The sequence below is a fragment of the Vollenhovia emeryi genome, unplaced genomic scaffold (assembly GCF_000949405.1).
Source record: "Vollenhovia emeryi isolate VEMERY1.0 unplaced genomic scaffold, V.emery_V1.0 DF939122.1, whole genome shotgun sequence".
Classification (NCBI taxonomy): Eukaryota; Metazoa; Arthropoda; class Insecta; order Hymenoptera; family Formicidae; genus Vollenhovia; species Vollenhovia emeryi.
In genome coordinates, this window is record NW_011967244.1 from 2908431 (window position 1) to 2925555 (window position 17125).

At 44.7% G+C, this 17125-nt stretch overlaps 1 protein-coding gene and 1 non-coding gene across 4 annotated transcripts in view; both read right to left on the reverse strand.

The window, feature by feature from the left end:
• Positions 1 to 287: 287 nt before the first annotated feature.
• Positions 288 to 17125, reverse strand: part of LOC105569982 (mucin-5AC) — a 53999-nt gene continuing 37161 nt past the window's right edge. For 2 of the 3 annotated variants that reach the window (XM_012026875.1, XM_012026873.1), the window contains exons 2-8: positions 15489 to 15544; positions 11971 to 12011; positions 10060 to 10213; positions 9909 to 9956; positions 8334 to 8449; positions 3360 to 7746; positions 288 to 2489 (exon numbers count right to left, since the gene is read on the reverse strand). In XM_012026875.1, the coding sequence (XP_011882265.1) occupies positions 2206 to 2489; positions 3360 to 7746; positions 8334 to 8449; positions 9909 to 9956; positions 10060 to 10213; positions 11971 to 12011; positions 15489 to 15519 (5061 nt within the window). In that variant the 5' untranslated portion in view covers positions 15520 to 15544 and the 3' untranslated portion in view covers positions 288 to 2205. Of the gene's footprint in view, positions 2490 to 3359; positions 7747 to 8333; positions 8450 to 9908; positions 9957 to 10059; positions 10214 to 11970; positions 12012 to 15488; positions 15545 to 15871; positions 16137 to 17125 lie in introns of those variants that run through there. The other variant, XM_012026874.1, reaches the window with a different exon arrangement.
• Positions 17052 to 17124, reverse strand: Trnaf-gaa. The gene has a single exon. It is a non-coding gene; the product is annotated as a tRNA-Phe (tRNA).

Sequence of the window (17125 nt, forward strand, 5' to 3'; positions counted from 1 at the left end):
GATAGCGGAGTTTCTGCTAAATTAATTAGCATCATCTATTGGTTTCACCGTGAATTTATTGCTCTCGGAGCAATATCTCTGTTTAGTGGAAAATTTATTGTTAGATCGTGTAATCATCGCGAAAAAAGATCTGTGATTGAATTTGAACGTTGAAAACCTGCTATCTCATAATAGAGGACTTTCCTTTATTAATAAAAATATTAAAGCTCTTATAAAAGTACCATAAGAAACATATTACAAAGAAAGTATTGTAAGTACGTGACAGGTAAAACACAGCTAAACAAAACCCTGTATATATTTATTCACATACTGTACAAAGGTATATTACATAAAGTCGATACACAGCTACACGCTAAATCGCGTACTTAAATAATGACCTAGAAACCCCATTTGGACGTTTCGGGATCGTAACGGAAGCGCATCGCCGACCTCGAAACTGCCCAAACGAAAGAGAAACGTTACCAACACCGTAATTTCAAGATATAAGTAACTTACTGTTAGCCGTAGGTACGTAGGAATCGCAACACAGCGAAAGCGAATAAATAATTTCACGTGATCCGCCGGGAAAAGAACCAGGTGGATCCCTCCTAGGGAGTCTTTTTGTAATACTGAACAATAGTTCGACGGCCAGTTTTGGGTTGCGTGGAAGTTCGTACGACGCGTAACGTACGTTCCGCCGAATTTCAATTCTGCAGAGATTAACACCGCCCAGGAATTAACGCGTATTTCGAAAGAGGACGATAGTGACCTCGTTAGGGGAAGATACGCGGGAAAAGGGTTGAAATTGTGTCGCGTAGAGTCCGACCGGTACGGATAACCATAAGCGTACATGGTGCAATTCACCACGTGCCATCACATTCCGCCAATTTTGCATGCAATTCAACGAGGACGAGTTGCAATTTGACGATGTACCTGGCAACACTATGAGAGGAGCGTGAATGTGTCAAAATGTCCGCTCCCTTTTTACGTTGGCATGCAGGACAGTCACTGTTTTACACGTGTACATATACTAGGAATATAAAGTTAAACAAGTATTAAAGAAGATCCCTCATATTCTACATCAGTGATTAAAATCCACTTCTTACCTCAAATACGTAATACGTAATGTCTACACATCCAGGGGATTTAAATCAAACGATTAGATAAAGTTTTGTCAAATTGTTTTCCAACAAAATCCATTTCTCTAAGCACAGATATATGTGTGGACAATTGTACAACGTAACTACACGACAGCCAGTTAAGGACTTAAAAAATTATATAAGAAAGAAACATTTGGAGAAAAACCTTGTTGTTACATCATTGCGCGATAAACATAAGTGAAATATATAAAATTACCTTGCTTAATATGTGCAAACTTCTTTGATTATAGAGAAGAGAGAATAAAAAGTTGAGTGTACCGTTCACGCAAAGTCGCTGAACAGGAGGGACGAAGTATGGCAGGCGTTTTCTTTTTTTCTTCAAGTAATAGTTGCCGATATTTCGAGGCGATCGATGTTTTATTCTTAATAAAAAGGACGGCGAGCAATATATAATCTTAACGTCGGACTACAGCCGGTTAATTTTTATATTGCAATCTTGTCGATCGATGATCGATCGGGACTCCGCATATTAACCGACACGAGTTACGCTCAGGTCGCGGGTATCAAGCAGCCGCGGCTCGGATTTACATTACCGAGATCGATCGTTACGCGACCCTGCTTAATATCCGCGAGCGCAGATGTCAATCTCGGCCCCAAGTTAAATCGAACTTCGTAGCAGCGTTACCCATCCAAGTTCGAAGAAGCCAATCTTCAGCTCTAATTTTCCGAGCACTGTATGCAAATGTAGTAGTACAACAGCCAAGTTTAATAATGTTAGCATTCCAGAACCAATAATAATTGAACGTTGTCGACTTCGTATAATGGTATTCGACAAGAAGTACGATGCACTACATGTCTCTCTCTCTCTTCCTCCAAGAAACACTCGCAGAGCGGATTCCTATTTGTTCATGGGCGTCGATTCATGGGCCGAGATCAAAATCGATTCGCCGTTCGGAGCTTGAACCCTCGAATTTAAGCTAGGCGGAGTGACACGGTGATGGGTGACAGCAACGATCCACTCCGACGTATCGACAGGTGAACGTCTTCTGGTACTCCAGCGAGATCTTCATCTCGCGAGTCTTCCGACGCGCGCGTAGTTCCGATCGGTCGTCGATTATGCGGCTTCTCAGCCCCACTTAGCAGCTATTGTGTAGAGCGACCTGAGGAGCTCGAGGGCTCGGCTGTCAGAAGCGGTGGCCTCGTTCTCCGATAAGGAATTATTCGTCTCCGAGACAGCGTCGTCCGATCTTCTGGCAAGGACGCTGGCACTCTCGGTAGTCGTACGGAATTTTCGTCCCGTTCTACTGCGAAACGTAGTAATGGATGGTGCAGACGGCGTGGGTCTCACGGTTGACGCTCGAGGAGTTCTTATCGTCGTGGAATTCGACAAAGCAACCGTTCGTAGTTTAGCTACAAAATAATACATAAAAGATTAATCTCTGTGTTGTTTAACAAATAACAAAATATACTAAGGAAATAAAAAATATTTTCTTTGTATAAAATTGGCGATGTTACAGTTTTTACATAAGCAATATCACCTCGTGAGTATAAGGAATATTGTTTTGGAACACAATACAGAATTCTACTGGAAAAATTTATAGATCTCATTTCGTAATAAGATCATGCGTTGCAAATACGGCTCTGAAATAACAATGCCTGAATAAGAATGCCTTGCCTAAGAAGACAAGATTGATAGCAAATTTTTAAAATTATGAAAAAGAAGAAACATTTTATATCGTATGTATGGCCATCCCATAAATAATACGGAATAAAAGGGAGCGCTTGATTTATTCTTCCTCGGCTAAAAAATCGACAAACTTCCATCGGCAGAAAATTGAAAATTTAAGATTAAAATAGAAGGGATTTGCGTAAATAATAATCGAAAAAATTTATTTATTTATTAAAATTAAAATGTCAAATTTTTGTTTTATTTCAAAAACATCTCTACGAACCGCAAGACTTATGGGATGACCCAATACATTTTCATCTTGATTCTTAAATCAATTTGTGTCTTTTTAGAGGTCCTGCATTGTACTCTTACAATACTGTTTCGTGCCTGTTAAAGCAGTTAATAGAATTAACTGTATTACGCTGAAAACAATCCATTCATTAATAAATTAATAACGAAACGTGATTGATTGTACCTTGGAATTCAATTAAATACACGGTTAAAATTAATTTATCCAAAGAAAGCATCCTTATTGTATAACTGGAACGCCGATTAAAATTAATATTTGCATAAAGTATTCTAAATGCTACTAAATACCGTACAATACGTACAAATCGGAATATTAAGTCTGTTGATGCCGGCGATGATTTCTCGCGATTCCTCCGAGCTGAACTCGTTAACGGGCAGTCTGAGAAGAGCGTCTATCAGTTGCTCCTTCTCCTGCTCCATCGTCTTGTTTCTGGGTCCGTTGCAATGATTTATCAGCAACAGTACCAACTGCCTGACCGTCGCGTTGCTGTCGGCCTGCTTCATCACTCGCATCAACGTGTTCGAGCTCGTCTCATTCAGATTGCCAAACATCTCGTGTGCCTTGATCACTTCGTTCTCGGTGGTATTCAACGCGCTGCCCGTCGCAAGAGGCAGCAGAGTGGACGACAGGTTGTCTCGGGAGGCGGCATTGGTCGACGTCACCGAGGAGGTAATCGTGGTCGTTATACTGGACCGCGTTGTGATGATCGGAGTCGGTGTCGCCGTGTTCTCCGCGGCGAAGGTCGTCGGCAGCAGAGTGAATGTCACGGGCGGATCGTTGTCGCTCGTCGCCCATTGCCAAGGACTCGGTGTGCTGGTGGTCCGTGGTTCTGTCGTCACGTCGAGATCCACTGCGGACAACGTCGGTGATCTCGCGGTGCTCGCCGCCACGGTGGGTGCCGACTCTTCGTTGATGGCGTTACCGGTTGTGTCGGGCGACTGAGTGGTGCCGACGTTCGACTCTAGGCCGTGATTGATGTGCCGGGGATCTACGAACACCGTTGTCTCCCAGAGCTGAGTGACCATGGGCGAGGAGGTCCAATGATCGTTGTTCAGTAGGTTTGAGTGTCTCGTGGTCGACGCGTTCGCCGGCTTGCTGGGGGTGGCGCGAATAACGGTGGCGGTATACGGGGTAACGTCGCTGACGGTTACGGTGACAGGATCTAGTGTCTCAACGTCGTCCCGAATAGTCGTCGCCACCGTTGTCGTCGCGGGCTTGCGAGTACCTTCTATACGATTGCTTTCCAGCTTGTAACTGTTCCTGTACTTGGCGTACGTACTACGAGCCGTGGCGAGAGATTCGGACGGCGCTGTCGTTGATTCGTAGTAGCGTATCCTGAAGGGCTGAACGGTACTGCTGGCGGTCTCGTAGGTGGGCTTGTTTCTCGACAAGGGCGTCGTCGAGCGCACCGCCTGATTCGGCAGGATGCTGTTCGACACCTCGAAACTCTTCACATTACCGAAACGATGATAATGCGGCGGTGTGAGATTTTGAACGGGTTTCTCGCCAGCTGAGCCCTTACCCCAGCTGGGTGGGGTTGTTCCTGGCCTAGAATTCGAAAAGGACGCCACCGTCGACGACGCCACGTAGTTGCTTATGGGCGTAGCGCCGTCCGGTTGGACGTTTTTACCGTAAGGTTGAAAGGTCCCCGCCGTGTTATTCTGGAAGCCGCCGATCTTATTTCGATTTCCGTCCTCGTCCAATGGGAAATAATTGTCGTAGACCAGCGACAGATCAGTCGAATCTCTCGTATCGCCGTCGTAATTTTGAATGTCGTTCATCGTGGTAGTAAAAACGCGATTCACCTCAAAGGCAAACGTATTACCACTCTGTGTCGACGATTCAACGTAATCCCTTGAATCGTACGACGAAACGCTGGGCGGTAACAACGTCGTGCTCGGATAGTAAACTGGCCTTCGCGTCTGGCTCTCCGAAGTCGTGTAATACTCATCAAATGGCGTCGTATAGTAAGTCGAGTACGATCTATCGGTGGCGACGGGCGGCTGTAAGGTGGTAGGGAATATGGTAGAGGGCTTGCGTCTTCTGGTAACGTCGGCATCGTCCGAAAAATCCAGGACCTCATCCTTCTCCTTCGTCACCGAAGCGTATTCTTCCGCAGTGGTCGGATATAACGTCGTTATTTCGTACTGACCGCCATCGGCGGTTGTTACCGGAGGTTGCGTCGGTCTAATCTCCGTGAGCACTTTCTTAAAGGTATCCGGATCCTGTAGATACGCCGACAAAGCGTGAGTGAAAACCTGGGCCAGTTCGCGCAGCTTGGTGTTGTTCGATCTCTTCGCGCCGTTCACCGGACCCTCGCTCTGCTCGATCTCTAGATCGTCGTCCACCTCGCCGCCAACGTCATCGCCTTCCGACGTGAGCTCGGCCATCGTGGCGTTTCCCTCGAGCGCATTGTTCAGATTGAACAGCTCGACGTACGAGGAGATAGTGTGCTGTGTAAGAATGCTGGTCGGTAATTCGACGGACTCCTTGTGACTGCCTTCCCTATCCTCGACTTCCTCGACACTCGCGGTGGACTCGACGGTTTCGTTGGAGCCAAGATTGTCGCCGGCCGTGGCGAAATACAGAGCCAACGAGTGCAAGGTGGACGGGCCGGGCGCGGAGGGCCCGTTTCGACCGTTTCCGTCCTTTGCGCCGATCTCGCTCAAACTTTCCACGTTATTTTCTAGACCTTGAAGAGAGTGCAGCATGCTGAGCGCGTGTTCTCGTTCGGCATACGGTCTGTCCTCCAAAGTCGTTGATGGTTTGGTGCTAGGCTCGGGTAAATAGGTCGCTCTGTCCTTGGGCTTGCTCGTCACCGGAGGCGACAATTTCACTTTGGGTATCAGATTGCTCGCGGTTATGCGATAATTTGTCAGGGTGGGGTTATATACCGGCACGGTGGTCGGCGGTTTCGGCGTCGGAGTGGTGGTCATCGTGGAATAAACATAGTTTTTGGTGAAAGGTATATACGGGCCTAAAGTGGACAGCACTTTCCCCTGTTTGTAAGTAAAACTGGTGTCGTAAGGGCTCAAGGTCTTGCTGGTGGAGCTGCTCTGCTGATAAGCGTTGGTGCTTCTCCACGGCTTCTCCGTCGAGCTGATCGAATTTTGCTGGAAGCTTTGCAAAGTCGCGCGCCAAGGGTCCACCGTTGTGCCTTTGCTCTCGAGATTCGCGATGCTATTTCCGTTTTGATAACTGCCGTGGGTTTGACCACGAGAGTCTTCGTAAAACGGCGTCGTCGACGGAGGCACGTCCTGACTGGCGGTGGAAGTGACGTTAGCGACGTTGTGTCGATAGCTCTCGGTATTCACGTACGGACGCGTAGTCGCGAAAGAGGTATCGGTGTCTCTCTGTTCGGTCACCCTATTGTCAACGTACTGCTGAGTTTGATAATTCGCGGGGGCCGGTGGCACTCTGCCTATGGCCGGAGGAGTCCGTAAATCGCTCCGCGTGGTGAAGGACGTAGTCGGGTACTCCTCTACAGAGGAAGACGAGGTGACGGTCGTGGCGTCGGCATTGGCGTACGTAGTAGTTTCCGGAGTATCGTCTTGCTTGTAGTAGGGAGTGCTGTAGTAAGACGTCTCGGTGGTCGGCGTGTACTGCAACGTTGTTTCGTAAGGTGGTAATGTCGTTGTCCTGGGCTTGTAAATAGGAGTGAACGTGGGCCCGGGGAACGGCGGAACGCCCGTTTTCGGCGTGAAGGACACCGTCTCTTCGTTCTTCTGCGGCGTCACGGTGGTCGTCTCTTGACCGCGGTAGTCAACCGTGGTGCGATCTCGATAGTCGTACGAATGATAATAATACTGACGATTGTTCTCTGACTTGGCAGAGTTGAAGCGATTTCCACGATTAGATACGAAGGCAGCGCTCTCCGCGAACTGCTGGTACTCTCTCGGAGGCGCCGAGGTTGTCGTTCTAAAAGTCGTCGTCTCCATGTACGTCGGCGTAGCTTTTTGCGACTGGTTGGAACTGAACAGATTGTTTCGCGTCGAGGTTCGCGACTTCGAGTTACCGAACGCCGGCTTCTCGTTGCTGCGCGGTGTGTTTTGATTAGACTGATAATGATCCTGCGTGTTGGTCTGATAGTTCTGCCGGCTATCCTGGAACTTGTTGTGCTCGTAATTGAATTTGCCGCTCTGCGCATCCAGTTGATTCCTCTGCCTGCTGACCTGATAATTCGACCCGTCGTAATATTGTCGCTGTTTCGGCGGCTGGTCGAAGCTCTCAGGCGCCTGGCTCGTCTTCTCGTTAGTCAGTAACGCGTTCGCATTGTTGTCCTGGTAATAGCGACCAGAACCACGAGTGTTGTCGAAAACGTTGTTCGGCCCGAAGTGTTGGTTGGACTTGATTTCAGCCTGTCTTTCCGGAATTTGATTCTGCTTGGCGGCGGACTGACCGTACGGATTCGTTCTGCCGTTCTGCCTGCCGTCGTAGTCGACACTCTCGTAGTAATCCGTGTTACCTTGCTGCTCCGCCGCGCGATGAAACTCGGACTTCATCTTTCTCGCTTCCGCACGCTTCTTCTCTTCCTCGGCCAGCTGCTCAGCGCTCTGCTCATACAACTCCGTGGACTTGCTGCAGTCCACCTTGAACCACCAGTCGCATATAAGTTGCGACTGCTGGAAGATCGTGCCATTGGGACACAGAAACGAGATCTTGCGTCCATTGTCGCAGATGTGGAATACCTGAAATTATATTCAGCTTCGGTGACAAGTGTCTCATTAGCCGAGAAGCCTCTGTAAGAGCGCTACAAATGCTATTAAATGTGATTACTTGTTTCGAGGCAATTTCGTACACGGAAATTCTATTGGAACTTGAGATGTATCGTAATAAAGAAACTATTTTCAGAAAATATTATTTCCTTTCATTCTCCAAATTTCTTTATTTGACATTTATATTTTATATTTATAGAAGAAAGTTCCCTGTTGTGAGATAGGCTTCTAATGTGAGAGAGCAGGTTTTCAACGTCCAAATTCAATCGCAAATCTTTTTTCGCGACGATTACACGATTCTACAATGAATTTTCCACTAAACGGATTTCACTTCAAGAGCAATGAATTAATGGTGGAACTAACAGTTGATGCTTGTTAATTTAACAGACACCCCGCTATCTCATATTAGGAGCCTGTCTCGTGATAAGCAATTTTCCTCTATTTTTTTACGGGCATACCACAAATGTTTGAATTTCGGTAATCCACAAGTAACAATTGAACATCAGTCCGCGTGACTTTTGCGAGAAGCAAATGAGGTACGTAATATCGATATCACCTACTTGGCAATTTGTTTCTAAATCCGCGTAATATCCCCCTCTCAGGCCGCGACAGCTGAATGAAGTGGCTGGAATCGACGTGAGGGCTGGATAATCTACCCCGGGCTGTCCCGTCACGCCTGAGTACGAAGTAGAGTGTTATTAAATTTTACAGCGCCTATGTACACAGGTATACATTGTATCAACGCGACATTACCTGATGTTCATCCCGCATTTTTCGCGGCCGTGCTTCTAAAATACAAATATCGCAGCACAGTCGCTTCAAGCTTTCGCGAATTATGCGAGCTATGCCATTGAATTTTCCCGTGCATGAACAATTCCACGCGAAATATCCAACCGGTAACTACCGTGGGCAACGACAAAGATCGTTTTAGATTCCCCATCATATCGCTTCGTGCACAAGATGATAAACGAGCGATAGATTATATTGTCGATGCGCGTTAACGCCATTCGCGTTTCGAAAATTTAATTACCGAACGTAACAATGCAATTACGTCATGTTTGGAGAAATAGCAGATCGGCCGGAATAGCGCTGCCGTAGAAAGTCTGTCACTTGAGTGGAAAGTCACGAAGCGCCGGCGCACAATCATCGTAAAACGAAAAATTGCACCGCGTGGGAAAGCAGAAACGCAGCCCGATCGCCCCGAGATAGTCGCACGCACTCAATGACTTTCGCTTACACAGCCTTACGTAATATCTGACGCTTCGGAAAGGCGGTTTTGGAGAGGCGACATTACATACACACACACAGACATCGGATATGCTCTCGTTTTCGCTTCTGCACGAGTGCGATATCCCGATGTATGGGGTGTCCCAAATTTACCGAAGAAGCTTCCGGTAAATATTTGCGCAGATGCACAACTTGCAGAAGTGCATTTAAATATATGACTGCACGTTATGTTTACATGCGAAAGACAAATATGCGCATGCACAATGCAAATATATACATGGGAAAAGATAATACGTGAAGCGCCGAGGAGTGAGAAGTCGGAATAAGCAAATATTATTTTTATGCCTAGATGAAAAAATATGCGAGCGGGAGAAATATTTATTCATAACTTTTTCATCCGTATCTATACGGTCCTCTTGCTCATCTACGAATTCAATCAGAACTTTGGGATTAATAAGCACGCACTGAAAACAAATTTTCGCTACCGTGCCTAATCAAGGTTTGCTAAAAATATTTTGCTGCCATAAGTATAAATTTATAAACCACGGAAAACGGTTTGCTGTCGCACCTAATACAATAGACACAATAGCAGAATGTTTAGCTATCGCAGCTAAATATTAGCTGTCCATGTTTTACAAATGAAATTTGGTTGCCACATGCAGTTTTTAACCGCGGCAGCTTTTCTTGCCACGCGGAATGAAATTACAAACAGCCGTTTTCAAGAATTCCAACGTACTTTAAAGGATAATTTTGCATAAACAGTTTTTGCCAAAGAGTTAAAACGCGATGTTAAACAGTTTATTCTGCAAAAGTATGAGAGAGTAGATAATAAAAGAGTTCGGAATAAGGATGGTTACATCAAAGAGACGCAACATGCACACAGAGAAAAATGTTTTAAGTAATAATACCCGCTCCTTTGAGCCACTCCTTGAGGAGGTCCTCGTTACCGAAGAAGACTGGCAATGGGAGAAAAAAGCGAATCGTTTTAGTTAGGTCGGAAAAGAAAAAAGAGATTAGCGATGTAGTCCCGAGGTTAGTAGGACAGTTCTGTGAAAGAACCTTGGTAAACTTGGTACTCGCCGTTCTTTTCGGGCGCCAGCCTTTTCACGATTTTCTTCAGCGCTTCGACGTCTTCCTCGGATGCCTCGAGACTCGACAGGTCCAATTCCGTGAGGAACTCTGGCAGTCTCGCATGCTCGACATCTCGCGATGCCTGCAACGTAATACGTTCTCAGAATGTACAACTACTTCCAGAAAAGCGCTCGCGATAGCGAGTTTCCGCAGGTCTCTCGAAAGATACGCTACTTTCGACTCGCCCTACAGCTCGCTCCTGTTGAATTACTTTTCCTCCAAGGCTTGCATCTTCTCTAGATGCTATCTTGTAATCCAATCATCATTTAGATCGCGGATGATACTGATAATGTAAAGCCGTTCGGAGAATATACGATGCTTCTGGTTCGAAATTAATTGAGAATCCACAAAGCCGAACGGTCGGTTATTAGTTCATTCGAAAATTTGCGACATTTTTTATCAAACGACGTACTTGCAAAAAAAATCTACTTCAGAATATTCAGTCGCGAGCTGTATATATTAACGGAAGGTATGCCGTTACAAAGCAGCTTCTCAGTTTGCCGTGAAATTTCCCGATTCCTTCTCTTTTTATAATACACACACGTCATACATGCGTGAAACGTTGATAATTAGGGAAATCAATTTATGCATTGGTGCGCTTCAACGAGCGTACGATGAGTGCATTAAACGCTATTGATTTCGCGTGCGCGAGACGATACGACGCACAAAATGCGAACGAACGCCGCTGCGTTATCCCGCACACGATGAAATTCGATACTGCAACTCGCATCCCACCGGGCAACGAAAGTTTGATTAAATTTCGCTGCAGCGGGCGGGAGAGTCCGTCGCCGTTACCTGCACCTACACCTACCGTCGCGTAAATCACGGTTAACCGGTAAACGGTGCATCGCGAGTATTGACCATCGTCGGTATTTATTAGTTAACGGCGACTTCAAAGCGACGCTCGCGGAAGCGTATTGTAATTTCACTCGAGCGATTTTTCACGGCACCGCGGAACGGAATTCGCTCGCGCCCGCGCGTAACTCGTGACACTGTAATTAGATCTCGCGCTCCCGTAAATTAAAATCCGCGTTACATCTGCAAGGATGAGAAAAGAGCGTTCGTAACGTACATTTCCACGCGAGCGGTTGGAAATTCCGCGTCACCCCGAAGCGCGCTGTCCCGACCGTGCTTTACCTCTTTCGAATCGATTGCTCGCAAACCGTAAGTCGTCGCAATAACCGTCGCGCGTACACCGTCCGTACGGAATTCTACGGAAAGTTAAATTGCATTGCTTGAAATAAGGGCCGCGGGGACTTTAATTACTTAGCCGCTAATTAACTTCGGCGCTCCAAAGTGCCGCCTGATTGGAGCCGCGATAGGTCTTGAGATTAGCGTCTTGAATATTTACGAGAGCCATCGTTCGATCACTTATACCTGTACAGTGTTAAAGAAAATCCGCGATAAATATTCCAACATGTTTCTCTTAAACCACCCGGCCCCGAACTTGCCTCGCGTCCGGCGCGGATCCGCGAGGGCACCGAGAAGGATAATTCGTGGATACAAAGACTTCGTCGTCCGTGTGGCAACTTTACGGGAAAGTCGGGAACTTAATATTAAACTTCGAGAATTGCGGAGAGATTGTCCCGAAATTATCGCGGCGTGATAAATTAAATGACATTTTTATGGAATTAAGAGTGGCATTGAAAAGTTACACCGAGCCCCGTAACTAGTTGCAAAATTAATTTCAGATTTAATTTCAGATTAATTTCACCTTTAGTCAAATTTAAGGGGAATATAATGGTACGTTTTACAACTGGGGGACTATACGACTATTCTTATTCCCGGTACTTTGTATAAAACGAGAGAGAAATAAAACGGAATGGAGCGTACACTCACCCCTGCTTCGCAGCGGCCAGGCGTGTAAGTAGCGGCGATACCTGAAAGTCGGAAGCGCGGATTAGAGTTGAGATTAAACAATCATGCGTCTCGCTCCATGAGAAATTAGGTCAGCGAGGCGCGGCCGTCTAATCCGAATATTCTACAGTCGTGACTACGGCAAGCATTTGGCATATTTGTATAGCTGCTTTCGCGCTACAACGCGACGTTGTGAAAATATGCGAGCGCAGGCAACCATTCACAACTGTTTTCGCTGTTGAATAAAGAAGCTTTATCAAGCATACCGGTAGAATCACACGGTCAACGCGCCCGTATAATCCCATGGGTGTTATGATAGAATTGCACACGCCGCGATTTTTTTTCTCACTGCCGTCTGACGTAGGTAAACTGGTCGCGGTAGAACAGGGCTACGCCGCATCAATATCGAGAGAACAATGAACCTGAACAGATCATTTTGGCTTACGAATTTTGTTCTGTTGCTACTAAAACACAACGGCGTTTCAGTACGCGTGGACAGCGAGAGAATTGGAGAATTTTTTTTTCAAGAATGCTTGAATACGTGCTGGAGTATCGTGGATGATGTTATACGTCATCACACGTGGGAACACTAGCACGCGTAAGATATTAAAAATACAAAAAATAATTTAGAAAATGTTTATGACATAAATTTTTTATAATATTTCAATACTTTGTGTCTTAGAGTGTTTCGGATAATATTTCTTCGACGTTTGAAAAATATTTATTGTTATTAAAAACTGTTAAAGCTATTAAGGGCTGTTTAAAGTAGCTATTTAATGAACAAACTGCTTCGTTTGAAAGATACTAATGACAATATTCGATTGTCGGTTCCCTTCGTGAAATTAATTGCAAGTTAATTTTTAGCAAAAGTCTTTTTAATTTAATTTTTTGGTTACGGATACGCGCTTGTGAAAATTGCCGGGAATGCGAAGAATTATGACTTTCAATCTCAAAGAGAGCTGCGGGAAAATTCATTAAAGAATAGTTGAGAGAAAGCGCGTGATACCTACGACACGTTACGTAAGGTAAAAACTCGAGTCAGAGGTCGATGGGCTATCGTCACTTTGTTATTTGCACGTTTGACGTGCCGATATTACAAGTTCGCACGGTACTTAATATAACAGATGATAACTGAAGGCGATTCTATGCATTTTGCCAAGCACTATAATATTCGCGATAAGTTGCTTGAATGCATAACAGAAGTATCTAATCGTGAGTAAAAAGTAACTTTGCCGGACGAGAGATTAACGGCCTGTCTGCCAATTCTGGCAATGTTACGCACAATCTGAGATCTCGAAGAGGAAACTTAACGGTGCTGAATCCAAAGCCATACGGAACATTATTGGAAAATGCAGAAAGAGAAGGAGAGATGCGACAGAGTAATAAAGATGGATAAAAAGTGATACGGACCAAGTCGTAACTTGCTCCGCGAAATTCTTTACGAGATCGTGGAAAACGTGCAAAGTTTCGCGAAGGTAAGCGACGAACTTTCATGGCGATGAAAAATTTTCCGCGCATACTTGCACTAAGTCCCGGATATCGAATCGCGCGTTTCCAACGAAGTAGTCGTGAACTTTTCTACCTCGCTACGTTGAGAGGTTTCTCAAACGTTATTCAGTAGCTCGTTCAGTTAATCCAATATATCTCTTCATTTCGCTATAAATTACTGTGTAGCTAGATATGACGGCTTGCAATAATAACGGAGGTTTTTCAGAGAGTCTTCATCGGGTATGCGATGTCAAAAATCATTAATTAGACTTAATGAATGACTAATTAGACTTAACGTTCTCTTGTACATCTATCGGAATTTATCTCTGGATTACGTACCGCAAGTTATTTCTTCTTTGTATACAATTTTTGTTTATTGATAATCATTGAAAAAACAAGCTAAGATTAATCAGGCTTTAAGAAATCGATGCTGATTGACGTTCTATAGGATATTTTATTAACATAATTAGACGTATTGTGTTGCTAACACACAGAATTGTATTCCCAATAGCAATATTCAATTAAATATTCAATTGAAAATACAACACAAAGCTCATTAGTACGCACGAGTCAATCGCTACTCACAATGTTTTCTAAAACGCGACCTAAGCGTGCCATTTTTCCTTAAAGCCTTTTATACCCGAATTCCGCGGGAAAGGAAAGTAAAATTTTCATGTCTCTGCGATGAGAGGCAATGACAAGCGCGGTGACAAATGCCGCGTGAATGGTGGGTGAGTCAACAACATCGATCTTCTTGTATCGCAGATTGTGCTCCCCGACGTAGAAGAGAAGCAACGAGTAAACGGCTATAAATCCCGGGCCGAGCGATCCTACATCGGATTCACCTTCGCCGCGGAAGCGAATCCTTGACTTTATCCGCGACAGGATGCCACGGCGCTCCCACGCTGCCAGAGATATAGCTACGCGATTGGTCCGTAATTATCGGCCAGCAGCGCGGATGAGCAGCGGCGATAAGAGAGAAATAATAAATAAAAATATTGAGTAATCCCACACAGCGCGGCGGCGCAGTGGAGATTAATCGTTTGTCCACCATCCACCATCCACGCTGATGGCCGATGACCATCGGGACGGCGCGCCAGTAAATGGCGCGTTTCGCCGATTGTATTCCCGTATTCCCATCGATCCCTCTAAATGCCAGGCCGTGGAAGATAAAGGACGACAAAAAGACAACGGCGTCAACCCGCGCGAGCTCAAAAGGAGGAATTTTTATTCCGCCGATTCGTTGCCGAGTGAATTGATTCGTTGGAGAACGAAGCCCGCGAATCGCGAGGGACACGGCTGTGAAATACACTTGTTTTATCGATGAGGTTCTCTCATCCCTGCCTCCACTAACGCCAGTATGCTGCCGTTCCGCTAAGTAATTCAGACGTTTGTGCAAACGTACCAAACAGTTTGACTATGATGAAAATTTTATTATTACGAAATTATTCTTTTGTCGCGGTATCCAGGGGAATTTTTTCATTTTAAATCATTATACATATATGATCTATACGTATAATAAAATGTCTCTCTATAATGTATATTCCTGTTAACTCATAGACCCTTTGACCGATCTGAACCAAATTTTGTATAGTTACTCTCTAGGAGTAACTTCGCCGGAAAATGTAGGCTACCGCGAAACTCTTACCTTCCATCCCACCCGAGTTTATTCCCTTGACATTTTGTAATAATTTAAGTTAGTTCAAGTGTGATACGCGCACACTATATGAATTTGTAAATTTACATAACGCTAGGAATTAATTTCAATGTGTTACCGTTTTCACATCTCCATAAATGATGTTCTAAATATAACAAGATAATGTCAGACAGTTTGAGCTAGCGCAATGAAATGAGATATAAAATTCCTGGATTTTATTACGTAATTACTTTCATAGCTACTTACTGTTCTAGGGATTATTTGAAATAAATGTAGCAATTTCTTCAATAGCGTTGGCTTATCAAAAACTACGTCTGCGATAGTAACTAAAAATAGAAATTTAAACTGTACTTACACAGAAGCAGAAGTACCATGAGCCGTAACATGTTTGGTAGATCGTTAGCCACGACTCTGTAAATAAGACAGAATTTATTTGAAGCGAGGTGCGACGACAATGTTGCTTGGTAAGCGTACAACTGCTTCCTCAAAAATTTCTGCAGCTCCCATAAAAAGGAGCGAGAAAAAGAGGTAGGAGCACAATAAAAGGAAACAAGATCTCATAAATGTATGAATTATCCGTATATCGATTACTGTATTTCCCAGTGGAACAGACGAAATGTTAAGCGGAACGGAAACGGGAGATAGCGCATCGATGCGATGCGTAGGAGAGAGCTCCGTGAAACATATATGCTCCCGAAGCAGAAATCTAATTAAGAGATAATTGTTCCAGAAGCGCACCATATTTCGGAATCCCGCAGGCAATATCGGTCGATGAGGTAATAAGCGTAGATAAGAGAAGGCAGTCGCATCGCTGAAATTTCAAGAGGGAAACGCGCGCGCGTTTAGCAGGTTGGCGCACAGACGACAAATCGAAGAGCCCGGATCTAGAACAGGGCGTATAATTAGTCGCGACAAATATACAACGGTATTAAGTAATATGGAGCGGTCGCTCCAGTTCGAATCGCGATAATGACTGACGGGGCGCACCCGTCGGCGTTTCGCAACGGATATTTACTTTGACGTGCGATCATCTCCGAGATTATCTCCAATTTTATATTTAATAAGCTGCAATTTATTTGCGATTTGCGTATTTCGAAAGAAGGAAGACTTTCAAGCGGCGTCTCTGTCTTCCACGTCCCTCATTAGGAAAAAGTTGTCAGCGGAGGACTCGCGTTGGGAGAAGCGCGACGTCGATTTTGAAATACTCTGTAATAAATAATCCGTTAAACGCCAAAGGTTTAACGCTAATATTTCTAAACGTACAATGGGTTGCGACATAATATCGTGTCAGCCGTGTCAAATACCTCGCCTCGCCACGAACGAACGTACGGTGCACATGTATAATCGCAATTTGTGCGTGTAATGTAGTTACGCCAAACATACGCGGACTCACCGGTTTGTGCTCAATGAACAGGTCGTTGAATCGTGAATTACGCTTGCTGACTTTTACATCGAGAACCATTATTATCGATATAATCGCGTCCTTACTCACGCGAATGATACAATCGTAGCCTGGGGCTAGGTCGACGGCTCCGCGGATAATCGAGAGAATTTCGATCCGTATATACGCAATAATTTAATAATAACTGTTATTTAAGTGTACATTACGGATATATTTAACTAAAAGGTTAAATTAATTAATTAAAGGGAGAAAAAGGTTTATAATTATCTATTTCTGGATGAGCCAATCTTTCGCGAATCCTTTCAACAATGTTATTTAGTAACAACATAATTGTAGATCTTAAGAAAGATGTAATTTCATTGCGGAAGCGTTCGTCGCTCTTTCAATATAAGTAAAACAAATATATGTTTAAAAAGAAAATTAAATACTTTTAACCGAGAATATCTTCACGACAGGAATGAACTCTGCGAGTGCAGCTTTCTTTCCAGAAATAATGTCTAAAAAAAAAAAGAAACATGCCGAAACCCGGGATCGAACCAGGGACATTTAGATCTTCAGTCTAACGCTCTCCCAACTGAGCTATTTCGGCT